Source organism: Sturnus vulgaris, chromosome 4 (genome assembly GCF_052056855.1).
Source record: "Sturnus vulgaris isolate bStuVul1 chromosome 4, bStuVul1.hap1, whole genome shotgun sequence".
Taxonomy (NCBI): Eukaryota; Metazoa; Chordata; class Aves; order Passeriformes; family Sturnidae; genus Sturnus; species Sturnus vulgaris.
The window spans coordinates 12,670,445-12,696,815 of NC_142246.1; the positions used below are offsets into that span (position 1 = coordinate 12,670,445).

At 36.2% G+C, this 26,371-nt stretch overlaps 1 protein-coding gene across 2 annotated transcripts in view; it reads left to right on the forward strand.

The window, feature by feature from the left end:
• Positions 1–26,371, forward strand: part of STX18 (syntaxin 18) — a 59,632-nt gene that overhangs the window by 17,706 nt on the left and 15,555 nt on the right. The window contains exons 2-3 of one of the 2 annotated variants that reach the window (XM_088163130.1): positions 16,146–16,213; positions 22,429–22,596. Coding sequence is in view for 1 of the 2 variants with exons in the window: in XM_014883192.2 (XP_014738678.2) it covers positions 16,146–16,213 (68 nt within the window). In the remaining variant the exon portion in view is untranslated. The remainder of the gene's footprint in view (positions 1–16,145; positions 16,214–22,428; positions 22,597–26,371) is intronic. The other variant, XM_014883192.2, reaches the window with a different exon arrangement.

Here is a 26,371-nt window from a genome sequence, read left to right on the forward strand (position 1 = left end):
TTTCATTTCACACAGCTTCAATATTGCACAGAACTTCGGAAATTAAAGCATTTAAGACCAACAGCTGAAACGACTATGTTCTGAGAGTAAACTAAGGCAGTACCTGTAGTCTGCACCTTACCTGAAATGAGAAGTCTAGATTTAACACTGTGTTTATTCAAATCTGGGTCATTTTAATTCTACTGACCCCAAATTCTAAGGCTACTAACAGTAACTTAAGAGTTATGCCGGCTGCAAAAGACAGAAGCTGTGTTACAGGGAAAAAACTCTTTTGTAGTCTCAAGATTTTTCATGACCACATCAAGTGTTTTTCCCAATTGAAGGTTGGTTGGTTCAGTTGCATCTCTTTGCTTATTAGAAAAAGGACTTTGTTTTGTGACTGTTGAAAGAAACTGCTGTTAATTTTCAGTTGCATTCTGACATTGCCTGATAGATTTTCTGCTGTGTGCCTTGCATACTCTACATTTGTAGTGTAAAATGAAAACAGTATTAAAAAAACCCTGTGTTTTTAGTTTAATAGAAAAAGAAGATTTAAAAGTGAAAACATTTGTCCTTTGTGCTTCAGTGGATATTTTTGTATTGGCTGTCTTCAAACCAGAGCACTTGAGTCAGCTCCTGTAATTGTACGTGTCCCCTGCTTCGGAGCAGGCGCTCCAAACCCGGCGGAGAGCACACATCTTTTAGCTGCCTCTGTTCAAGGAAATGCATTGAATTTCCCTTGTAAGATCATTTTTAAATCTAAAGGGAATATTAACTTTATTATAATCCTTGATATTAACTTCGGAAAAAAATTAAGGTTCTTCAAGAGTCACCCTATTTTTTCCTGTTTCACTTATTTAAAAAAAGTAACTTTTCTTTCTTCATTTGTTTCTTCCAACTCATACGTTTTTGACATGTGCTTTTCTTTCTGGTTCTGTGTATTATATTTTGTCATAGGTTTTTGTTGAAATCTATAACAATTTTAGTGTCACTGATTTCTTGTTGGCATTCTTAATTTGCACTCCGTATGATTCCTTTGTTACTGTATTTCCTGATTTTTGTCTGATTTTCTCTACGTTATAGAATTAGACACTTGTTTATTTAACTGCTGAGAAACTGTTAACTACTGGAAGGATAATTTGGTTGCCCACAAATACCTAGTCAGTTGTTTTACTTGCTGCAGTAGAAGGGAGGCATTTTGCTCTTGTTGCTATCTGATTTGTTGTATAAGACAAAGGAATTCAAAGTGCCGTCTATGTGAAGCTTAATCTTTATAAATAATTTTTCCTTTGTCTTTTCTTGTCTTGTCTTGTCCAGCTATTGCTTTTTGGACTTTTTTCCTTTCCTTTTCTTGACTCCGTTTGTGACATTAATTAGTATTAAAAACGGCTACTAATTATAATGGCTACTAATAAGCAATAAAAAGATGCTTGCAGTCATTAAAGTTATGCTTTTAAAAAACTTTTAAAGTGCAAATTCCTCAAATCATTTTAAATAAAAGAAAAATCATGTTGAGTTACTTAAGCTATTCAAGAAGTCACAGTACAGCTAATTTGATACAGTGCAGTGAGATAGAACTAAACAAAGTTATGTGCGTAAAACTTTCTATTTAGACACTGGGGTTTATTTTCCTTCTCTTTATTCTTCTGTCCTTACTCATTTTTGTCTCTTCCATGCTTATTGCTGCTGTAGTCAGACAGACATTTGATTTGCTTATGCAGGAACCACATTTGAATTGCTGTATAGGGGACTGAAGAACATTCAGGACAAAAAAAGATTAAATATCTTCAAACTAGTTTAGATAACCTGACGTTAAGGATGCACCGCTGCTATACACAGTGTTCAGCAGTGTGCTTTTCCATTGGTGTGACATTAGAGCTACAGGCGTTTGAAATTGTTGTGTGTTTCTGTGGCGAAAATTGTAATTTTGGAATGCTCTGTTTCTAGTGCTGATGTGCCAAGGAGTAGAACATGTTATTAAAACATGAGGTCAGGTTAACCCTCTCCTTGCTAGCATTTACATAGCATAAAGTGTTATTTTGAACACTTTCAAGACGAATATTTTACATCCTAAGAGATTGAGTAATTGGTTTTGGAGTTCATTTCTTTCCCTTTTAAGGGTAGGGTTTGGGTTTTTTTGGTTTTGTTTTGGTTTATTACCCTGAATAAGGGTTCTTCCACTACATACTAGGCTCTTGTGTCTCTGATACCCATTCTCTCATTTGCACTGTAGTTGTGCTTACTGCTTTAGCTTGGGTGTACCTTACTTTTCATGTTTTTTCACTCTTTTCCTCAGACCATGCCCTTCTGCTTCTGTTTCTATTACCCTTTCTACCTGCAATTCTTCCTTTCCTTCACTTTTAAAAGTTTCTCTTATTTTTTTCACCTTTGTGCCACAATGAACTTTACCAGCTCCTGTTCCATTTATTCATAGTCAGATATCTCCTTGACATTTACCACTTAATCTTGACCAGTCTCTGTATGATAAATTCTCTTGTTAGTATTAAGTTTTCGTGTTCTAATTGTGATTCATAGCCATAACATTTTCATCTTAAAGTTGCTAATGAGATAGCTACTCAGCAGGGAGGTACTTCATGTTTACCTTTCTCTCTTCCTAAGCTCATGCTAGTGCATGAGCAGACTACTGAACTACTGATGAAATGTATTTCAGCAATACTGACTCATCTGTAATGTGGAGCAGAGCTGTGGGGCAGTGACGTGACATTTGTTAAATCAGGTGTTCATAACCCAAATAGAAACTGGAAAATGTAGTATCACTTCTGTCCTTGACATGAGAGACTGTTCACTAATTCAGTAAGAGCTGTGATACCTTGTGGCAAATTGCAATAGCATTTTAGTCTAACCTTGAGTGAAAATTGTACACATACCAGTATCCATCTTACAAGAGATATTCCAATTTCTCAGTATGCTTGTCTGTTGAAACACAAGTATTTTTCATCCAGTTGTTCTGTTATTTGCCCACACAATGCAGTAGCATTTAGCTACTGCAACCCAACCTGGGTAACATTGTTTTTTTCACTCTGTGTGAGTTGGTGAGATACAGTGAAACTGTTTGATAGACACTGAGTATTAACACAAAACATTTTAGTAAGTTTTACACCTTAGTCTGTTAGCTCCTGGACAGTTTGTGTGTGTGTTTACTTGTTGACATGGTGGTGGTTTAGTTACTTGATGGTTCCTTCTTGCCCTACATGTTACAGCAGGAGTCATATATCCATATCAGCAGAAAGTTGTGAAAGTCTCCATGAAAACAGTAGCATCTCTGAAATGCGTGTGCCCAAACTGTTGAAAAACCGTGATGTTGCCTATGAAATAAAAAATCGGACAAGAGAAAGTAATCGCCGTTTTATTCTCTCTAACGGAGTGATTCAAGTAAAATAAGAACTCAAATTGATTTTGCAGAATAAGTATTTTAATAGATTTATTTTGTCTTCTGAAGCTCTTCTGATTGATCAGAGTTTACAGAGTAAGCGCAATCTTTTTCATTGCACTGGTGGTTTCTGTGATCTTAGATCAGTGTACTTAAGTGCTGGATAGCTGATGCAGCTCTGACTGCAAAGTCCTTGTGAACAGGAATCTGTCAATAAATACATGTCAGTGTTTGTGCCACCATCTTGTTTCCTAAGATTGCCTCACAGCTGGCTGGGCACTTAGTAATTTCAGAATGGAGACCGTGTTCCTTTCCTGAGCAGCTATGAGGATAATACTATAGTTTACAGCCCTCTCTTCTTGGATGCCTGTTGGAGTCGACTGCTGACAGGAACCTCAGACCTAATGCAGCAGTATACAGTGGTGATATGTCTCAGTACAGATGCTATTTCATTTTATTTCAGCCAATCCGTTTGTTTCTTTTTCTTGTGCATCTTGGTTTTGCCTTAGTTTCTGTTTGTTTGTTTCCCTCCCTATTTATGCACTGTGTGTTTTCTGTGGATGTGTACCATCAAAAAGCCACCTATTATGTGAAGTTGTGGGTTCCTATGAACTTGAGACTTTCTAGAGATAGATAAAACGCTTTCAGAAATTAGTAGTATGTTGCAGGGAATGGTAGCCAATTACAAGATACAGGTCAGTTAACTAGGAGACAGGAACAGATTGTTGTATTTTGAGGTGTCTTGCAAAGTTCACTTCAGTGAGTCTCTTTTGGTATTTGTACTACAAGCCAAGCTTTGTTAAGTCCATGTGAGCCTTGGTTTGGCTGAGTCTCCTAGATTATTCTCTCCTACAGACTGAGTTAAGAGAAGGAAACCAGAAGCTCATATCTCGAAGTTTTCAGAGTGTGTACTCTGGCTTTTGAACAGTTACTGTCTTACTAGAAACTTTCAGCTTTTAAGCACCTAAATTTTTTTCTTTCTCTTGTTTGGTAATGTATTTGTCATTAATTGAGTTCACAGTATAGCTGTAAATAAGGCTGAACTGTATTATTTATTTTTAGTGTTTTCCTGATATGGTTTGATTATTTCCTATTGATATGGCCAAGGAAGGCTTACATGGTGAGTTATATACAGGTTATATAACCACCAAAAGTGCCACAGAATAGTTTATTGTAAAACATACAGGAATTAGAGAAATTGTCTGCTAAACTGCATTTTTTTTATAAAGTTTCCGTCTACTGTTACTTCAGTTTTTTTCACTTTACATGGCTATGATGTTCCCACAGGAAACTATTTCAGTCTATTGTGATGTGAAATTTTTTCTAGATTTTGGGCTATGTTTTTTGTTTTGATGTTACATTGTAAAGCACATCAGTGTTTCCTCACGTGAACTTCAAATTCTTTCCTTGCTTTTTGAAAATACAACAAATGCTGTTGCTCTTTTAGCTCTTACTTAACTGACCTATAAATACTTAATTAGTTTAACCTTGAATTTCTTTATGTAGCACAGCACAGTTCTTGTTGAGGGTCAGCATACTGGAATGTTTCAGGCAAACTTGTAAATACTTAGTCTATAGGAACTGCTATTTCTGAACATTTTTTTAGCTATGCTGACATACAAAATGCTTTCCGGTTTTTGCATTTTTATTCTTCTGTGCTATTCCCAAACTTTTTATATGAGAAACTCATAAAAATTTTTGTGCTGTGTTCATTTTGGCCTTCCAATGTCAAAGCAGTTTCTTATGATTACTCTTATAATTAAAAATGTTTCATATATTTATTTTAGGGTTTTAAATCTGAAAATCCTTAGCTTCTTTTTTTTTAGTGATTGCCATTTATATAAAGTAAAATTAAAACTCAGATATCTCAATGCTTTGTTCAAATTGGTTAAATGAGTATGATTAAGTTGTAAGAAGTAGCCCATCAAGTAAAATCCTACAATTGCATACAAAGCTGTCTGTTGAATTAAAAAAACAGAAACCCAACTTTCATTTGCAATAGCACCGTTCTGATTTTCATTAAATAAATTATGTTTTACTCTATTTTGTTTAAACTCTAGATTAATTTCTATGGTTACAGCGGATATAAATCTCTAGATTGCCTTTAAAAGGGATTGTTTATTCAAAACAGGACTGACAGTCTCTCCTCAAGAGAAGCTATTACTTAATTTTATTTTTCTAAGTTTAAATGCTTAAAAAATATTTGTAATGATACCCCAAAGGCATAATAAAAATGTAAAAATAATTATACTCTAAAATTACCAAAATTACAGGAAGTAGACATTTAAAAAATCTTACTGAGATTCATGGCTGAGAAAAAGTGAGGAAAAGTGCCTTAGTTCATAACTTGAAATCTTGTCAGGGATTTCTGCTTTCAGTGATTAAAAATATACATTTGAATTGTCAGTGTTACTCAGATGTGAGACAATAGCATTGATTTTCCTTTTAATTACAGCTAAAACTTTCTCCGTACAAATTCTGAAAGCACTTTCTAGAGAGAAATTTTTATAGAAACTATTCTCCCCATGGTGGGGGCATCTTTTTCATAGGCAAAACAGCTGGCAAAGACCCCTAGGCAGATGAAAACCAGCATGAAAAGCATTCTGTGATGAGCAAATCCTGGGGTTCAGACGTACTGGTTTTTTTGGACACTTCATATATTACCTTGGGAGTGTAATGGTCACTTGGTATTCAACTTAATGGAAATATGGAAGGGCAATGTGCTCTAAAGGAAGAGATTCTTCTCTTACACTTGAGTCCTGTCAGAAGATGGTTGAGAGGGAACCAGATAAGGTCTGTTCTGTGATGCTTTTAGTCCCACTTGTGCTCTGATATCTACTGCTGTAGAGTTGAGAACCTGTCATGATTTGCCTTGATAACAATTTATAAGACACTCATTTCTCAGCAAGGGACGGGATGAAGAGAATTGGATAATATTGGGATTTCAGATTGACTATAAGTATTCCCCTTTGGCCTAAGAGTTATTAAAAGGATTATCGTTTTTTTTTTTGTGTGTGTGTGTGTGTGGCTATATTTTTCCTCACCTCAGTTTGCTGTTATAAGAACTAGTGGGGAAAAGTTATTTTCCCCAGGGATGGAGGAGGTATTTTTTTTGTACGTTTCTATTTCCTAAATGATCTAACAAAGGAGTAGTGGCTTGCTCAGAAAAAGTGAAGCAGAGCATTTGAAGTGGGGCAGAGGAGATGTGTCTGCCTGATGGAGAAGCTGTGTCTGGGTTTCCTGAGGATGTGAATGCCTCTCTCAGTGCATCACTCTGCATCTGCCGTGGAAGGACTTACGGCTACCAGGGCCCAGGAAGTTCCTTCCATTTCGGGCAGAGGATCCGGCTCTTGGGGTTTCCTGTTACATGAGAAGAAGGGGCAGAAAGGGCCCTTTGTCGTAGTTTTTATGCTGATCCCATAAAGCACTTGGATTAAAATCTTAATGTGTACAGAACCGACTTATTTCCAGTATACTTATTTCTTTTATGCCTGATCTATATATGTTCTTTACATAAGGGTTCATAAACATCTTACTTCTGACTGGGTGTTTTTCTTAGTGTTTTAGTGGGGGAGAAACTTATTTGGTATAGATGCTAGAGCAACCACTAAAGTAATTTTTAGTCTGTATAATACAAATTAAGGTATATAATAATAAGGTACTGAGACATAGTAGAAGTATTTTTGCACTAAGAACATTATTGTACCAATAATAAAAATCCAGGAAAATACTTGCCCCTCTGAATAGTATTTGAGAAGAGTTATAGGATTTTGAGACAGAATAGGTGTTGTGTCGGTTCGTGCTCTATATCACTATAAGTGTATGAATGTAAATACACCGAAATTGCAGAGCTCTGAGTGGGAAGGGCCTGGCAGAGGGATTGCGGAGCCTGAGCGAGGCGAGGCTCTGGACGCGGCTGCAGGGAGCGCGGCCGCGGCGGCGGCTCAGCTCCTGTCCCGGCCTCAGCCTCTGTCCCGGGCTTAGCATCTGTCCCGGCCTTAGCATCTGTCCCGGGCTCAGCCTCTGTCCCGGGCTCAGTCTCTGTTCTGGGCTCAGCCTCTGTCCCGGGCTCAGCCTCTGTTCTGGGCTCAGCCTCTGTCCCGGGCTCAGCCTCTGTCCCGGGCTCAGCCTCTGTCCCGGGCTCAGCCTCTGTCCCGGGCTCAGCCTCTGTCCCGGGCTCAGCCTCTGTTCTGGGCTCAGCCTCTGTCCCGGGCTCAGCCTCTGTCCCGGGCTCAGCCTCTGTCCCGGGCTCAGCCTCTGTTCTGGGCTCAGCTCCTGCGGTGCCCTGCAGTGGTTTACGCTGGAGCAGATTCAGCTTGGTCCCAAAGTGAAGCACGTGCACATGGAACTCTCTGAATTGCACAGCAAAATCCTTTCAGAAAATCAAAAGGTTTCATAGTAATGGTCAGAAAGAGGAACCATTTTTTACTGAGTATCTGTTAAATGAGACTGAACATCTCTCTTTATATCGTAGAACTTCTTTCAGTCAAGAAAATGTATACTAAAATGAGCTCAGACTGTGAGAACAAGGGACAAGGGAAATATCTTTTACAGAAAGACACAAGCAAAGGTGAATGCAGTTACTGAAAGGTTGTCAATGGAGCTTTTTCAACAGCAGTGGTAAAGGCCAATTATTGAAAATATGTGTTTTGACCAATTTCCTTGTATCTCTCAACCAAAACATTCCCCACAATTGTTGTGGGGTATATATTTTTGTCAATGAGGTTTTGGAAGATTGTGTAAAAATATGAATGTTAAAGAAAGTTATGATTAGAGTTTGACAATAAACAAGAAAAACGAAAATAGTAAGTTTTATTAAAATCAGATGTTGTGCTCTTTCTTTTTTTAACTGAAAGTATTTGTTGCTGCTGACCATAAATGAAAACTAGTTATTAAAACCATTTAGCATGATGCTTCATTGTAGGAAGCCTACTGTTAATTTTTTTCAGGTCATCTCATGTTCCTATTGACTGTCTACAGACCATTTTCAGAATGTCTAGATGTGCTTCTGTGTGTTCCCACAAGAGCTAAGGAAACAGTGACAAAATTAACACAGACCTCTGTCTTAAAGTCTATGTGTATTGCATTTTTCTGTTTCAGAGGTGAAATTCTGTATTTGTAAGTAATTACCCTAAAAATAAGACTTTTTATCCCATCTGTTTACAAATGCCTGAAGTACAAAGCATTAAAAACAGTTTTAAGGATATACAATATATTTGAGGATAATTTCATTAAAAAAAAATCAGTGACTTCAAAGTAATTTTTCTATACAGGTGGAGTTTGCTGTCAACACCATACACATTTTTAAAACATTTATCAGCCTTATCCCCAGATAACATTCCAGTGAAACCTTTATCCAGTGATAATACCGGGTGCTTTCAGTCTTTATTGTGGTCAGTGGGGAACTGGAGTTTTTGAGCTCTTGGATCTTAATTTTGTTTGATTCTTACTAGAAGAGTCTTGAATGACAAATGTAAGTTGTGTCAGAAAATTGAAAGAATTAACTCTGGATTCTTTTTATGGAAAAGTAAGATGAAATGTGAGGTTGCAGGCTGATAGTGAGTTATTGACTATGAAATTTTCCATTGCGGGTGATTAACAATGAATAAAAAATAAAAATAACCAAATGCAGATCTAAAGTTCACTTTAGAGGCAAAATATTTAAATGTAAACTGGCAGTAGCATAAATAAATGGGACAATTTTTGAACCACAGACAGTATATATAAAAATATATTAAGTAAAGCAAGAACTAAAAAAAAATAAATTAAAAAATGGTTTAGAGCCAACTGGATTTTTTGTTTTGTTTTGTTTTAATGTACAAGACAGTGCTTTTTTACTTTTTCCTTTTTGGCAGTTTAATATTAAGCAAAATGAAGTGTTTTCTACTCCAGACCAGGTGTCAGGAAATTGGCTTTGCTTCTTGCTGCTGTTTAAAGGTTTCTTAATCGCTTTGTTAATGTGCTCCAAATACCACTGCCTGTGGTATTCTACAGACAGGTTTTAACTTCCAATATTCCACAATGACTAGTGAAATCTTCTGTGATGATTCCTTAAAATGTTGCTTTCATTTTATATTTAAAAAATTGTACTGTTTTAAATCAGAAAAATGCTGATATTAGACATTTTAAAAAAATTAAAATTTTGTACCATCTTTACTTTGAAGTTTTAAGTAGCTTCACTCTTCCTTTTTACGGCTTTTAATTCAATTAATTCAGTTTTGAAAGTTCTTATCCCATATACCACGCATTTTGGTAACATACACCCCCCCCCCCCATTCTTGGTTAATTCCTTTGCTACATGCAAGACTACTAATAAAATGCAATAAAAAATGTTTCTCTGCCCGTTGCTGCTGCTGTAACATATATGCTGATGTAAAGCAGAAACTGAACAAAGTCACAATTTTCCTGAGATTAGAGGTAGCCAGGCTGGCTGTCTCCTCGCCTCCTGCTCCCCGCTTCCAGCTCCGGGCCACCCCCACGCCACAGTTTAGATATTATTTGCTCTTTTGGGTCTCAGATTACAAGAGCAATTGATCTGCGTGACCTATTTTAGAAACTTTCACGTTTGCTGGGGAAACCTAAACCAAATGTATCCCCTCAAGAGACAAATCAGCTGCAAACTGGCCGGGTGACGTGCGGAGCCAGTGTGTCCCTGCCAATCCTGGGGACACAGCTCCACCTCATGGCGTGCTGGAGACCCGCCAGAAAATCCTTTAAAGAGCAGTCTTCACACGATTAAATTCAGAGTGCCGGCTCCTGATTCAAACTTTGGTTGAATTTAATTGGTTTCATCTCTGTTACATGTCACTGTACCGGCGAATTATATAATTTCATCTTCTGAAGGTTCCAGTTCTGAAATGTAGAATCCAAGTAACAGTACTTTAAAAACAAAAATCTTGTCAGTTCTTAGCAACATCCAACAAGAGCCTGTGTTGATTCAATGGGCTGACAGTGCTTAAAATATAACCTAGGTAAAATATAACCAGTGTAGAACCTGTCCTGTCCTGTGCTGTATTTTTAAAAAGTTTATGTATCTAATCAAAGGTATTTTGTACAGGAAAGTTCTCTATAGGAGTAATTTCTGCATCAAAATGTTTCTAACTAATTTTCAACTGTAATAGTTTAGGTAAGAGCCAAAGCTCTTATTTTAAAATTTATTTAATATAAATTGTGCTTCCGTTTGTAGTATCTATTCTGTTTGGGTTTTACTCTAGACCTCTGAAACACTTACTTGCGTTACATGTACTAACCATGGAAAGTTTCCTTTTTACCTTTTTTTTCTTTCTGGATATGATTTAGACATTGGAAAAACAAGTTTACGTTCTTCCACTAATTAGTCCTTACACTCGCCTCCTAGTACTGAGACTGTACCTTTTTTTGGTCAAAAACATGCAGTTCCTGTTCATAAGCTGATGTCTTACTGAAATTCAGAATTTCTCTTGAAATAAGCAATGGATATTTTTGTCTTGACTATATGTTTGGAACTGAAAACACGATAGGTGTCTAGATATTAATATTATAACAATCTTAAATTTTTCACTTTTTGCAAAGGGTTTTGTAGAATATAGTCAGCTTTTCGTGAATCTATAGATAGAATCTATTTAGTTAAGACACTGGAAATAATATTTTTCAAACCTATTGAAAGTCAAATGTAAAATTTTGTTTAGGACTTCCCCCCGTTTTTAGGGTTAGTATGGCACTATAGTCAGCAGTGCTTGTTAGTGCTGCTGAATCAAGAGTAAATACCATGTCTCTCACAACTTTTATAAAAGCCTTTCTATTATGTCTTGTTTTAAAATAATTTTTAAAGTTTCTTTAACAAAGTAACCTTTTAAAAAATTCAAAGTGGCAATACAGCGCCAAGTGTAACAGTCAATTTTATATGGTAGGAAATAGTTGTGCATTGTTCCGATGGAAGAGTAAATTTGATAAAGCGCTATATTTGTTCAGTGAAAATGACTATTCAGCACGGTTGAATTCTCTCTACAATATGTCACGGGAACCTACTCCAATCATTTTAATCGTAAACAATGCTGCTGCTGCTTGCAGTGGGTTAAACGCATGCAAATTGGAACCTACTGTTTCATGAGTGATCAATTCTTTGTTGGGACTGGAAAGAAATGCTGTATCTATTGCTAAGAGACTGGAGGAAGACTTTTCGTTCTAAAGTCTGCATCTCATCAAGATGCTGCACTGGAGGCAATGCTTTCCTGTTTCTCATCTTTTTAAATAACTTAGCCTGCTCTGAAATCATTGGAAAAATCTCTAAAGAGAGGAACATGTACCATTTCTAGTGCAGACCCCAAGTATAAATAGAGCTATGCATGCCACCTGTGGTAGCAGATGGCAGCCATTCACAGTTTCCTTTTGTGTCAGACCTGCATTAGATGCAATAATTGCTTTTATGTTTTAATAAGAGTTGTTTAAAAAATCTACAGTGGCAACAAAACACAGATATATGTATTAAAGAGATAGTTTACAGCCAAGATAAAGTGCAAACTGGAACCTAAAGTAACTTTTAAAAAGTTACGTTACAGGCTTTAATGTGAATTTATAGTGTTTTTTCATTTGCGTGATGTTGATTCTTTTGTTTGCCACGTAGTGGTAAACTGCTCTTGCTTCACTGTAGATAATCAATTGGGTTTTTATGATCAGAACTACACTTGGGAGTTTCTAAATAACACCTGGAGTCTCCAGGTTCAGTACCTGAGCTTAGGAGATTATCATGCTGAATTTTTTAGGTTGTAATTAAATATGCATTATCCATTCATGACAGATGCATCTCGTAGGAAGTTCCCTACTGGTGCAGTTCAGCTCCTGCCCTCCCTTATGCTGATACAGGTATTAATGGAGCAGAAATGAAAGAAACCAATTCTTTCCAGAAGAGTAATTTAAAAAAAAAAAGTAATTTCAGTGTTTTGGGGTGTGGTATTGACCCTAAAGGGAGTGTCAGTGGGAAAGGGAAGAGAAGAGAGAGAGCCTGGAGTTTCCTAAGTGGTTTTCTTTGTTAGAAGGAGCATAACCCACCTTATTCTGGTAGTGAACTGAAGCTCAAGAAGATGCTGCTGCTGTAATGATATATCTATCTGGTGCTCACAATGTTGTGAGGAAAGGTATTTTATTCCCCTGATTACCTTAGAAATGTCAGTTATCTGGAAATTCAGCAGTGTTCTTCCCTGTAAGTTATGTAGTGCAAGAGTGCTGCAACTATGAAGGGCTTTTCTCTAAGCCCTCCTATCTCGGGGGGCATGGGGGGGAAGAAAGGAAATAATTTCTTTATTTCAGGGTTGAAGAAAAGGCTTATTTCTCTGCTCCAGACTTTCAGAGAAAAATAAAGTCAATTTCCAGATGGAAAGAATGAGAGCCATGACGAGAGGCCAATACTAAAAAGTGTTTGCGCTTCTTCAAATTGCTCTCATCTATCCTTTTGACACCTGTGTCAACTGGTGGTATAAATGTTTTGAAAACAGGCATGTAGAGCAAATTGGAAGTTGCAGTTATGATGGATGGGTAAATAGAGTGGAGAACTGAGTATGCTGAAATGCAAGTGGGATTTAAAATTCTATTAGATGTACTTGAAAGATTAATTAGAGAAGATACAAAAATTATCCTGGAGGCAGTGGAAAGCAGGATGAGAAAGACAAACTGGCCAACAAAACTGTTGCAGAAGGGAAGACTATTTTCGTAGAGATAAAGTTAGGATTGGCCAAATTCACAATGAGTTGCTAATGATGTTAAAACCCTCCTAAAGTTAAAATATTCTTTAGCTGTTTTATAAAATTAGTAAAAAGTGTGGATGTCATGCAATTGGAGTATAGCTGAGGAATGGTTTAGTCATGGACTCTAGACTAAATTAATAAGGAAAAAGCCATGGACCAGTGGGGTAAAAGCAAGATACATACTGGGATCTAGAAAAAATAGTAGGAAAAAAGGTGTTTCCAGCAGAAATAGTTACAAAGTAACCAACACCAGTGAATGCCTTTGTAGTCATTTGCATTGGAAATAGTGGATACAAGCTGGAAGAAATGCAGAGGAAAGCTGTGGGTTCAGCAACTTCAGAACTGTTTTGTGAGAAGGAAATAAAAGCTTGGGGTTATTTGTTTGGGCTGCTAAAGTTAGAGATAGATAGACAGACAGACAGAAAGTCAAACACACATGCAGGGAAGCAGAAATTTTAAGGGAAAGAACCATTCTAAAACAAAGAAGAGATGTATAGAAGTTGGTAATCAGAAAACCTGGAAATTAGACAATAGACAGTAATAAGAGCAATAGGATTCTAATAAAGCTACTCATTTGTAATAGGGAGAAGCTTTATTCCTTTTAGGCTGAAGCTTGATAACTTTGTAAAGAGTGTATGGTGGACCTCTGATAATGCCAGAATAATTGCAAGTTGATGACCCTGGAGATATCTTCAAGATTTATGTTAGCATAGTGAGGGATATTTTGTGTCTACAAAAAAATCGAGCATCATACAGAAAATCAATCAATTTTTTAAAATAAAATTAACATTCCCTGCCTTTAATGCTAGTGAGGCCTTCTTTTTAATTAAAAAAAGTTAATTTTTTATATGGTTATGACAAATTAAATTCAAAGCTATGCCAGTTGTACCTGGTAACAAAAGGCGAAAGAAATCTGCAGTACAGGATTGCAGAAGATGCTGTTACAATTTGAGGGAAACTCAAACAAGAAGTCTCACTTCTGATGCAAATCTTGGGAACTAAGAGCTTGATGTGAGTATGGGCATAATGGTGTCATTCTAAATTCATGAAAATAGCTTTACAAATGAAGGAGAGGCAAAGTGGGGTCAGTGCAGTTCAAACACATGATGACAATTTTAGCCTAAATAGAATGCTCTTTGTGACTAGATGAATTAATTACTGTAAAACAGTGCTCTTGCTTGTCATTCTGATTCTTTCTGCTTGTTAATCACTCCTAAATTGTAGCTATTGCAGTAATATTAAGATTTATTGCTTACAAAATTTTGCTTATCTATATTCTAGTTTAGTGTTTCCTCGTGCATTAATGTAAATGTTTTGGAATGTTTCTGATTTTATATTTGTTTTGTCCTCTGCAGTACTCTTTTTCTGCCTATTAAGTATTATTGTTCCACTGGAACACTGTATAACTGTTTTAGATGTTTTGCTTTCATAGTCAAGTTTGATTTATCTATTCAGCAAATTTGATGACATACCAAGTCTGAGCTGAGAAAGAGATGACTGTACAAATAATAAGTTCAAGTGGCAATGAGAAGGAATATCTGTAGAATGGTTTAGCTTACTCTTTGTGCCTCATTGGTCTTGTAGCAATTGCAGTGTTTCCCTTCTTGCACTGGAAAACTCCTGAAGGTACTGACAGAGCTCAAGTTTGCTGTGAATGGGATGAAATTTCCTGTGTTAATCACACAGAAAACTTGAAACATGAAAACTGGGAAAATTCTTACCCAGAATGATGAATTATAGTAAAACTGAAACAGAGTAAATAATAATAATAGGGAAATGGAGGCTTATTTATTTGCACAAGGAAACACTTACCTTGAATTGTACAAATTACAGTGGTCTTACCAAGTGCTTTTTTCTCATTGCACTTTTTTTCAAAGAGCTGCTTTGGAAAAAAAATAATTCGGAGAATTAATCTTTTATTTATCCAAACTATTCTCTGTTCTTTCTATGTGGTTTTTTGTTGTTTAATTGCAAAGACCATTTGCATAAAAATGGGATTTTAAGACTTGAACAGTTTCTGATATTTTTTCCCAGATACATGGAGTAAACAGTATTTATTGTAAACGAAAATAATTTTTGTTTTGTAAAACTTCCTGCATGCTTTGTTTACACTGAATTATTAATTAATATTTGAGAATATAGTTTTAAAAGTTGCATCGGAAAATATATACTGCTAAAGTATAGAATTCTCTTCTTTTTCCCCCTCCCCATCATGTTTTCTCATTTCTCTGGTGAATTAAGCTACACCTCTGTAGTTCCTCCATTCTCTAAAATAAGCAGCATCTTATGCTACACCCAAATCTTTTAAATCAGACTGAGTTTGCAAAAGTTGTTTCAGATACTTTTTTGTCTTTCCAAAAGATATTTGTAAAGATTTCTTAAAAAAGAAAATAAAATGATTTATAGTAAAAATTTCTCAAAGTGAGGTGGAAATTCAGAAATGGAAGTTTGATTGGGATGTATGATCTGGTGAAGCTTGCTAATGATTGCCAGAGATACTCCTTTAGTTTGGGTACAAAGTGGTCACTGTATTATGACAAAAGTAGAAAGGAGAGTGTCAGTACCTTGCCATACAGGTTTTGATAGCTGAACTTGATTATGTATATCTGATCAGTAAATAGTTGAAAAATTTCTTGTGTGGTCTTCCAAAATGAATTTACTTCCGAAGTGTGCATTAAATTCTGGAGTCATTAAATTCTGGATTGACAATTTAGTAATGTTTTGTGTTACCGTGTTTAATATTTGTAATGTTTAATATTGTAGTTAGATTTACTGTTTAGTTTATGCTTTTTGGGAAGAAGACCTGTATTTTTACTAATGTTCTCCAAGCTGGATGATTGTACAACAGATCTTTTTTTGATTATTTTCATGTATTGACTGCTTGGAAAATGTGAAAATTCTAGTATAAAAGAGTAAATTTTATTATTCTATTTAATTATAGAATAAGAAATTTTTGAATTCATGTTTGAAGTGTGGAATACTGAACTTCAAACATAAAATAATCCGTTATCTGAAATTATTATTATTATTATTAATTATTATTTCTATTAATTTAGATTTCTCATATTGGAAAGCTGAAAGATTTTCTTCTACAACACAGAAAGGATTACATTAATGCTTACAGGTAAGTATGGACTGTATTTAAATGGGCTTATATATTATTTATTGATTTATCTTAATGCTTATAAAGTGAACAGCTTTAAAACTTACAGGCATAATAACTAAAACCAAACCAGAGATTGTTATTAATTGGCTTATTGTAAACCACTATAAGATGGAAGGATAGTGCTGTCACAAGAAAACAGGATGCCTGGATAAAATGAGACTCAGAATTTGAAGATGATATCTGGCTCTTAGGAGTGAGTTCTGAAAGAAAACAACCTGGCAGTCCAAGTCCCACACCTTTGAAGGACCTGCAGAGTAAGTTTCTGAAAGGGTTCCTGGGACAGCAGGGTGATCCAGGTTTTCCCTTTTACTCTGTGACACTAAACCTACCTATCATGCCACAGTATAAAGTCAGTAGCATCAGCAGGTCCTGGAGGACAATGATGCAAACTCTTCAGGCTCTGGAAGGTGAATTCCAGATGAAGAACACCAGTGAGGAGATGGTGTCAGGGGACAGCAGCACAAGATTTGTTTTTCTGTGATAAAAACCATAGACTTCAGCTCTGGTAGTTATCATTGTGTGAAGAAAGTTGTGATTCTCTTCAGCCACTAGGAAACATTCAAAACTGCTGTATCTGCTTACTTGTTGGTAGCTTTAGTAGTAGGATTTTTAGAAGATTAAAATTAAAATTTACAGGTTGGTGTTTGTAAGAAAAAAATAGTATCTTCTGGTCTGAAGATTAAATCAAGTTATAAGATATAAATATTAGTGCAGCTTGTATTTTGGTGAACTGAGTGCAAATCACTGTAGCATTTGAGAAATAAAAGACAAAAAAAAATTTGCAAAAGCAAATTTGCTTTGTAGTGAAGCTTTGTTACGTGCAAGCCAGGCGATCAGCCCTGTCTGCATTCCAGTTCTGACACAGCCCTGACTAAAGCTGTTGCTTCAATCAAGGTAGATAAAATATAGCCTAAAATCATTTTGGGTTAAAAACTTCCTAGATACCAAACAGAATTGCTATCCAGACAGATATCCTTTCCCCAGGAAAAGACAATAAGAATAGATGAACCATCTGCTATTCCTTGGGCTTAGTCCATATTGGAGGAACAGTTTTGCTGAGAAACAACTCTAATCCTGAAATGGTCTGTCACAGTAAGAGCAATAGTACCTCATCAGTGGAATCAATGTGTGTTCTGAGTAAGTTATCAGAAGACTTCTGGCACCTCTGTTTGTCTCCACAAGAGTTTAAAAGCTGTATTTTGTTATTTTGAGAACAAAACAAAAAAGGAAGATAGCTTCTTTTCTAAGTGAGAGGCAGTGGGAGCTGTTCAGTCAGTGCTGGTGAAAATGCTGCCCCGGTATGCATAGTTGTGTGTGAGAGGTGGATGAGGGATGCTTTTCCAAGGAGCAAGCACGAGTAGTGCACAGCTCTGTGTTATGACTGGCTCTCTGCTTTTCAATGCCTGTTGGAATAGGGCATGGACAACACTAGGTGGAGCCAGCAATTTGATACTTACAAAACTGGGTGTACTGTGTGAGAACTTCATGTGCTTGCAGAGGTTGAGAAAGTGCAAATAATTCCAGTAAGAGCAGTCAGTAGCAGTTAAATTTTGGGTAGTGTTTCTATTTTATTAACAGTAGTGTGCATAAAATGGAAGTGGTTAGAGTAATAATGTGTCCAGGTTATTTTGATTTCCAGAAGTTTTTAATATTCTTTTTGTAAACAAGTTGCAACAAGCTATCCTGGTAATTCTCAGTGCTTTTCACCTTCCTCTCCCCCATCCAAGTCTCCATTAAAGAGAGGAAAGAAGTGTCATTTCCTTTATTAAACCATAAAATAATCCTGCAGATCTCATCCATGATTGCAATTGATTCTGTTCTTAATGGTCAAACTTAAATTGTTTATGTTTAATTTGATATAAAAATGCCAAATTCCATACTAGATTACTTGTGCTTGTACGTCATGGATGCAAAGAGTATCATAGCATCTGTGCTGTCAGTCTTGCAGTCGTAGCAAATGCCTCACTCACTCAAGACAGCAGTTTTAACAACTCTTCAATAATTAAGCAATGGGGACAGTTTTTGAACAATTTAATTACTAAAAGGCTGAGCTGAAATTAATGTAGGAGATGTCAAATTTCATTAACAAAATTACTGTTCTGTATTTTGTCAGTCCTGCTGTTTGTTTTCCCAGCTATAGCATAATGTATTGGTGAAATTGAGCTTTTGAGTTGTCAAGTCATATTATTGTGTGCCTTTTAAAACTTCTTCATTATGTGTTACAACCAGGTTCTTGATTGCTTCTCTAACCTTACCATTGAAGATTATGAATTCTTTAGTAATTGAGTTTTTATTTTTGGTATACATGAAATATCCTGCTACAGAGGGTATGTCTTTAATTCCTTTTTAGAGGAAAATTTTTAGCAATGAGAAAGTCAGTTGGATGAGTGTTTATTTGAAACCAAGGCATTGAACCTATTTTTTTAAACTTTAACTAATACCTAAACTGACTTAGTAATTGATTATTTACCTTCTTCTTGATTTGCTATTACCTACAAAATATCTAAGTGGCAAAAGACATTAAATTCTTGATGTAATAATCTAAGCTTGCTGGCTTACAGGCCACTACACCTTTATCTTGTCCTGTTTATTAGGTATTATTTCCTTTCCCTTACATGTAGGGTTTTTGCCTTCATGTGATAAGGAATTTTTTGTCATGGTTTTAACCCCAGCTGGCAGCTTAGCCCTACAGAGCTACTGGCTCACTGCCCCCATAGAGGGATGGGGGAGAGAATCAGAAGAGTAAAAGTGAGAAAACTCATGGGTTGAGATAAAGGGAGTTTAATAGGGAAAGAAAAAAAAACACATTCCCAAGCAACGCAGAGCAAGGAATTCATTCACCGTGGACAGGCAGGTGTTCAGCCATCCCCAAGAAAGCAGGGCTCCATCACACATAACAGTGACTTATGAGGGCAAACACCATCACTCTAAATGTCCATCCCCTTCTTCTGTTCTTTCCCCAGCTGTATGTGCTGAGCATGAAGCCATATAATTTGGAATATCCATGTAGTCAGTTGGGGTCAGCTGTCCTGGATGTGTCATCTCCCAGCTCCTTGTGCACCCACAGCCTCCTCACTGGTGGGGTGGTAGGGTAGGAGGCAGAGCAGCAAAGGCCTTGGCTCTGTGTAAGCATTGCCCAGCAATAACGAAAACATCCCTGAGTTATCAGCACTGTTTCCAACACAAATCCAAAACATAAACCCCGTGCTTGCTGCTGGGAAGAAAATTAATTCTATCCTAAGCAATATCAGTGCATGCGAGTTGATCACTCTTCCTGGAAAGGAGAAGACAGGGACTCCTGAAGCTGTTAACAAGATGTTAACAACTTTTTCATTTTTTCTTATTAAGCAATAACTGCTTTCAGATGAAGATTTCAGATGAGGTCCTGTTTCTAAGATATTGACTGCTATACATTTTGTATTCTTCCTCTCAGTCCATTTACTATAATGCTTTCCTACAGTGCTTTTTACACTGTGCTAGGAGAGATCCTGTCTTCAGTCTATGGTAACTTGTCTGATGTCTCATCTGTGAACACCTTCTGCCTTTGCTTTTCAGCATCAACTCCTTCATGTTTTTGATCACTGAACCACCAAGACAATTCATATGTTTGTGTTAAATATACTTCAAGAAACTAGATGTAGTGCCCTAACACTTGGAAATTTGAAATGACCTCTTGGGATTCCTTTACAGCCTTCAGTTTCTCTGAAGGATCTTTCAAGGTTTAGGCAGTTTAAAGACCAGTAATTATTCCTACTGTTTTAATGAGACATTGGAAAGGAATTGAGAGAATTCTAGATTTTTATCAGAGAACACCTCATACTTAAAAATACTTGAGAGAAGAGCTTTCCATCTGGGATTATTAGACATCTAATTAATTATGTTTTGCAACTGCAGAGATACTTATGTAGTTGATCAGTGTAGTGTAGATGACTTCTGAATAGAAATGTCACTTTTTCCACCAGAAAGGCCACATGGATGGCTTTTGATGTATCTTCATTACATGCTTCTGTGGTCCTTCTGTGCAGCTGTGTTTGAACATTTGTTGTTAATTGCAAATAATATACCTTGAAAATATTATTAACAAATTACCTTTCTGTCTTTAAAAATAATGTTAGTTCACAGTAATTATGCCTCCTGCCCTAGCATTTATCTAACTTGAGCATTTCTCTGTCTCAAGGCAATAAATCAGTTACATCATTGGCCACTTAATAAAAAATCATTGAGTGCTTATGCAGAGTTTTGTGGAGAGTGTTTCCTTGTATTTAATAATAAAGGAAGTAGCCATTAAAGGACTCTAAAAATAGCGTTTTACTGACTCCTGTACAATGCCAGGCTGCATTCTTTTCTCGATTTAGTCACATTTTTACTAGAAGCAAGGCTTGCTTTATTGTATTGAGGTAGTAAAACATATAGATGATCTCTAAAGACTTTCTTCCTGGAGAAGTATATCTTTCTGTTCTCCAGGAAATTATTTGGAAATAATTTATGTTATTTTGTTTGTTTGTTTGTTTGTTTTTAAATTACACTAAATTCATGTATCACATTTCAGAAATAGTAATTTTTCATAGTAGCACTCTGGAATCTCAGCAATATTTTACAAAATTGCAAATGCTAATTTGGGTATGGCTGTATTGCCTATTCTAGTAGCTGAGGCTTCCACACAGAATTTTTTAAAAACTATGTAAAAGTTGTTGTGGAATGTCAAATGACAAATCATTTGAATTGAGGACCTTTTAGCTTGGATTTATGCCAGACAGCATTTAGATGGAAAAAGGCAGTAAATGAAAATGCATAAAACTTAGTTAAGTAAGAAATCAAACAATTTAAAATATACTAGATGCCCAAAGGGAAGAATGTGACTGCTGGATTTGCACCTAAGGTTATACATACTCCTGTGTGCACTTAACACATGGGGAGCATTTCTGTATGGATTTGCAAGGCAGTATCTGCAGGTGGTAAATTGAGCAAATCTCTACTATTTTACAACTGATTTTTTCTGCTTATGGCTTCTCTCCCTTTTGTAATATGCTGCTGGAGGAAAATCAAATTTTCCTTCTTGATTTGTTGCCTTTATCGGGTTAGAAAGCAGAAGATGTTTTATGTACCAGCAGAATTACTAATTCCAAAAGCTAATGTAACATTGGCTTTGCTTCCTTGTGCTTTGCCAGCAAAATAGGATCATAGAAATGTTAGGCTGGAAGGACCAAGGCTGAAACATCCAAAAGAGAATGACTAATGTTTTGCTTACTTTTAACTATTTCTTTCAGTGAAGATTTCATTTTCTCATTCTGCTTTTTCCTGTTTCCCTATCCATGTTACTAGAATAATGTATCCCATTGTAATGATGACTTTTTATGCAACAGCATGTTGTTGTTGTTGTGTTTGGTTTATGATCCAATATGATCCCAGATGACTTCCTGAAGAACTGTTCCCCAATCAGTTGTTCCCCATTCTCTGTGGTTTCAGATAATTGTTCTTGTTGCAGCAAAGAGCTTCTGACCATTCCTTATTAAAATTTTCCAAGTTATTTCTCCAGGTAATATTGTTTTGAATTGAAGTCTTCTTCTCTTGATACAGTTTTAATTTGCTTAACTTTATGCCTCTGAAAGTTTAATAAGTATATACTCCATTGTGCTGAGTTATTAATGAAAGTATTGAATAGCATCAGATTCGGGACAAGATCCTGTGAAACACACCTCAGTGTTTCCTTCTGTTTTGGTGTATAAATACCCCTCAGTTTAAGTTTGCAGTTTCACATTCATATGGAGCTTATTTCTTCTAACTCATTTATTCACTGGTAGCTTATCAGAATGTTATGTGAGATGATAACAAGAGCCACACCAAAATATAGCAGTGATTGCATTTCATCCATCCATAAGACCTGTTACTGCATCCCAGCAGTAAATTACACTGCCTATGACGTACTACTGATACATCTTGGGTTCTGATAATCTTTTTGTTCTTTTCTAAGTGCTTAAATATTATTTATTCCTGTAATTTTCTAGACAGAGCGGTCTACAAGTCTTCTGTGCTTTTTTTGTCCCTTTAACCCTATTTTCAAAGGCAGTTGCTAACCTTCGTCTTTTTATCAATCTGTCACTTGCTTATTCTCTCCTAGTTCTCGGCAGTGAGGATTCATCCTGTCATTTGATGCATTTCCCATTTTATTCCAGGGCTTGGTCTCCTGTCTCTGCACACTGTATGAATGTGCACACACCCTGGGCTTTTTTTGGAAGTTGGTTAGTTCCGTTCAAGAGCACAGCTTTGTCACACAGATAGGAGGGATATGCACCTCACCAAGTTTACCTTCAGCGTTGTCCCAGGAGCCACTGCACCTTCAGGTACACTTGTGCTATGACCTGGTTCCTGTAGCTCTCTCTCACACACTGTTCACTCAGCAGCCTGTTGACTAATACATTATCTGACGCATGCTATTGTTTGATAATATCAACAAAGAATTATGATCTTTTTAAAATGACAGGTATTAAATTTGGCCCAGATGACTGAGAAGCAATAAGCTAAAAGGAATAGTAACTGCAGCTTTCAAGTGACATTAATGATAAAAGTTAGTGCAAAAAAAACCAAAACAAAGCAATAAACATCTAGAATGAATTCATACTCTGCATATAATTTTATTCTCTGTTGAGTAACAAGCCAAGATCACATTCTTAAGTGTTCCTTATAGTAATGTTTGCAGAGCAATCTCTTGTTATCACTGGCATCCCTTCCCAGTTGTGTCTCATCCTGCACTTAATCCTTTTCTCAGTGTTTCCCTGCATGCTGTATTTCTTTAGACTTGTCAATAGAAATCAGAATTCGCACTTTGTATTCTGATCTTTCTGTCTGAGCTCAACAAGACTCAGTTGATCTCTCACTGTACTGCCTACTTTCTTTTCATCAAGGGCAGAATTTCAAATTATCATAATGTAATTTCTATATGAAAACGACTAGTTCATTTGAATTCTTTTATGTTCCTTTTTAGGTTTGCATTTCTGCTGCAATTTGACCTACTAATTTTTCTAGACTGATGAAATCTGCCTACTTGATGGTCACTGTCTTCATTGTACTCTTCACCCACTGTTAAAAATCACAAATAAAAACCAAGTTGCCTTCTAGCCCAAGTTTCTGATGAAGTTTTCTCATATTGGCAAAGATGAAAATCCAGAGGAATTTCTTTTCCTCCTTTCTTCGTTCTTTATCTGGGCATATCTTAGCTAATTATTCTGATTGCTTCTGCAAACCTGGTTTGCTGGCCCTTCTTGATTTAGTGATGGAACGGTCCACTGCTGTGATACTGCCACAGCTCTTCTGAGCATGCATTTGTATCTCTGACATACATGACACAGCTGGATTTTTTTTTCCATTCTGTTGTTTTTTGTTTGATGTTTTTATGTGGTTTTGTTTTCTTTGGCCTGTTTTATTTTAATGAACGGTTTCTCTTCCGGTAGAGGATGGTGATTAAATGGATTTTCAGAATAATCTCCATGTGCAGATTTGCTCGGGAGTGCAGTGGGGACTTCAGTGCCCTGTTAGTGCTAGTGGATGCCATATGTGTTCTGACATAATGGGATGTGATTGTATGACTCCATTCTTGCCTTCCCAAGGAGTTTGGGTTTCAGGTATCCTTCCCTCTGAGTGGCTTGACCAGCTCATGTTCAAAAGCACTGGTACCAGATGCTATGTAAGCTGTAAGCAGTTATGAAAGGAAAAGTATTCTGTTTCTTGTTTACTGGATTAAGCTGCATTTTACTAGCTTTGAAGCTGTGAAACTCCTATTTAAGAATTTGATCTACCCTGTTTTTATATAAGTAACTAGGAAAAGTAACTTAACAACTTGGTTCCCAATGTTAAAAAGCTGTTGCAGTTATCCTCAGTGTATCACTACACTGCCACTAGTTATACTGTTAGTAGAAAATGAAGTGTGCCTGAGGCACGTTTTTTCATATTTATTTCTAAGTCTGATGTAAAAGAAAATTCTGGTTTGTGTTTTGTAATCTTTATTTTACCCTCTTATGTTAAAAAGTGCCTGGAAAGCATAGAGGTCTGCAAATACTACAAAGCTGGGAAGGGTACAAGAAGCTAGACATGCAAACACAAGAACATTATATCCTGTTCAGTAGCAGACCAGCCAGAATTTATTATTATAATCTGAAATAGAAGCATAGAGTTTTTTCATCAAGGAGCCCTCATGCAGCTGTTACTCCATCCTTATTTCCCACCTAAATCTGTGTGCCCCAAAAAGCTCAAGTAACTCTCTAGGCTGAGCTCATTGAATGATATTATGAATTATGCCATACCAGATGGTCTTAATGGCCCCCTTCTGTCTTGGCCTGTGTGGAGATGGATGTAGGAATGGATTTCCTGGCTTTACACATGCTTAGAACTTGCTTATCCTACAGACTAGCAACAAAAATACCTATACAAGCTGTGCAGAGGGAGTAGGGGAGACGTCTGCTCCAGTATATTTAACAGTATGAGTTATCTTATGTTGCATTTGTAACTGCCAATGTATCGTCTTAGCCAGGTTGGGGAAATTCTCTCTTTTCAGCTATTTCTAAAATCAGGCAATTTCAAATCTTTCATCCTTGAGAAGCTGCTTTCTCAGCAAGTGTGATGTAGAGTTTCAGCTTAGAAAAACACTGAGTATGGCTGTCATAGGGATTTTGCCACAAATTTATGAAACCCGTCTGTCCTGGACAAAGAAGAGTAGTGAGTTACTAAAACATAAATGGAAACACTACATATGGCTGGTTTTCTCTAAGGAATAAAGGATAATTTAATACATTTAGAATAGTTTTAACAAGAGGGGGAAAAAAGCTCTGATATTTAGATGTCAAATACATGGCAGTTTTGGAAACAAATATGTAAAATATAGAATATTACTTCAAATTAGTTTGTCTTACTATTTGCTAATCTGTCCTTGTGTACTGGCTGACCAATAAGCAGAAACTAATTTTCAAGTCAGATGAACCATGCGCTGATTTTTTATGTAAAACCAGTAATATGGGATGGGAATGAAGAGATTTTGGTATAATACTCAAAGACTTCAGAGTTTGCTTAAAGCTTTATGGAGGAGATGTGGACCCATGCTTGCAGTGCACTGATGATGCAGGAAGGAGCTGCTGGGCTTGTACAGGATGAAGTGATGAGATGGGCTTGTGTGAACTGGTTCTAGGTATTCCTGTGGCTGGGGTTGTAGCAGACACAACGGAGCCTTGGCATGACTGCAGTGAAGTGTGTAAGAGATTTCTAAGGCTAAAACTTACCAGGCTAAATATTGAAGATCCTCTCTTTTTACTTGTATTACTGCATTAATATAGTTGTATTACACATGAGGAAATTTTCACATATAAAAAAAAAATATTTCAAATGCAGGTATGAGTTAAGGTTTTCTTTGCTTTTTAAAAAGAAGATATAATAGGCTGTGATCCCTGTATCATCAAGAAACCCAATATGAACTTTTTTTTGCTGTAGCAGTTTTATCATCCTGTCACCTATGGATGTGGAAACACTGTTAAATACCTTACACTGTAGCATATACAGTATGCTTTTCTCCTGGTTACCTACAGTGAGTTAATAGCTTAAGGACAGGCCTCCATTTTTATTAATTTAGCAACAAAAAGATATATTAGCATTAGAAAATACTAAATGCATAATATATAATCTAACATAGAAATAAGCAATGGGAATAGGTTTTAATAAATATTGCAGTCAATTTGATACTAAAATTGTGCATTATTTTCCAGTATTCTTCCTCTAGTTTGAGTTCACAATTTCATAGTACAGCTACTTTAAAAAGGAAGCACTGTATTTACCATAATGAAAGCATATTTAAGTAAAATAAGTTCCTTTATTTGGTACAGCTTTCAGTATTTGAGCTATTCCTTTATCTGAATTGGTTTTGTGTTTTTAGGACACTTTATTGGAATGAGTACTGAGGGCAATGATATATTTTCTGGTTGTATTTCTTTTATCTTTTCTGTGTTTAGTTATGTAGAAGATGATAAGAGGCACTGCTTTTTCTACATACTTTACTAGTAAAAGTGTTCTAAATAAAAGCCTCCCAACATTATAGAAGTGGCATTTTTATCAGTGGTAGTTACTGTACTTTTTGTT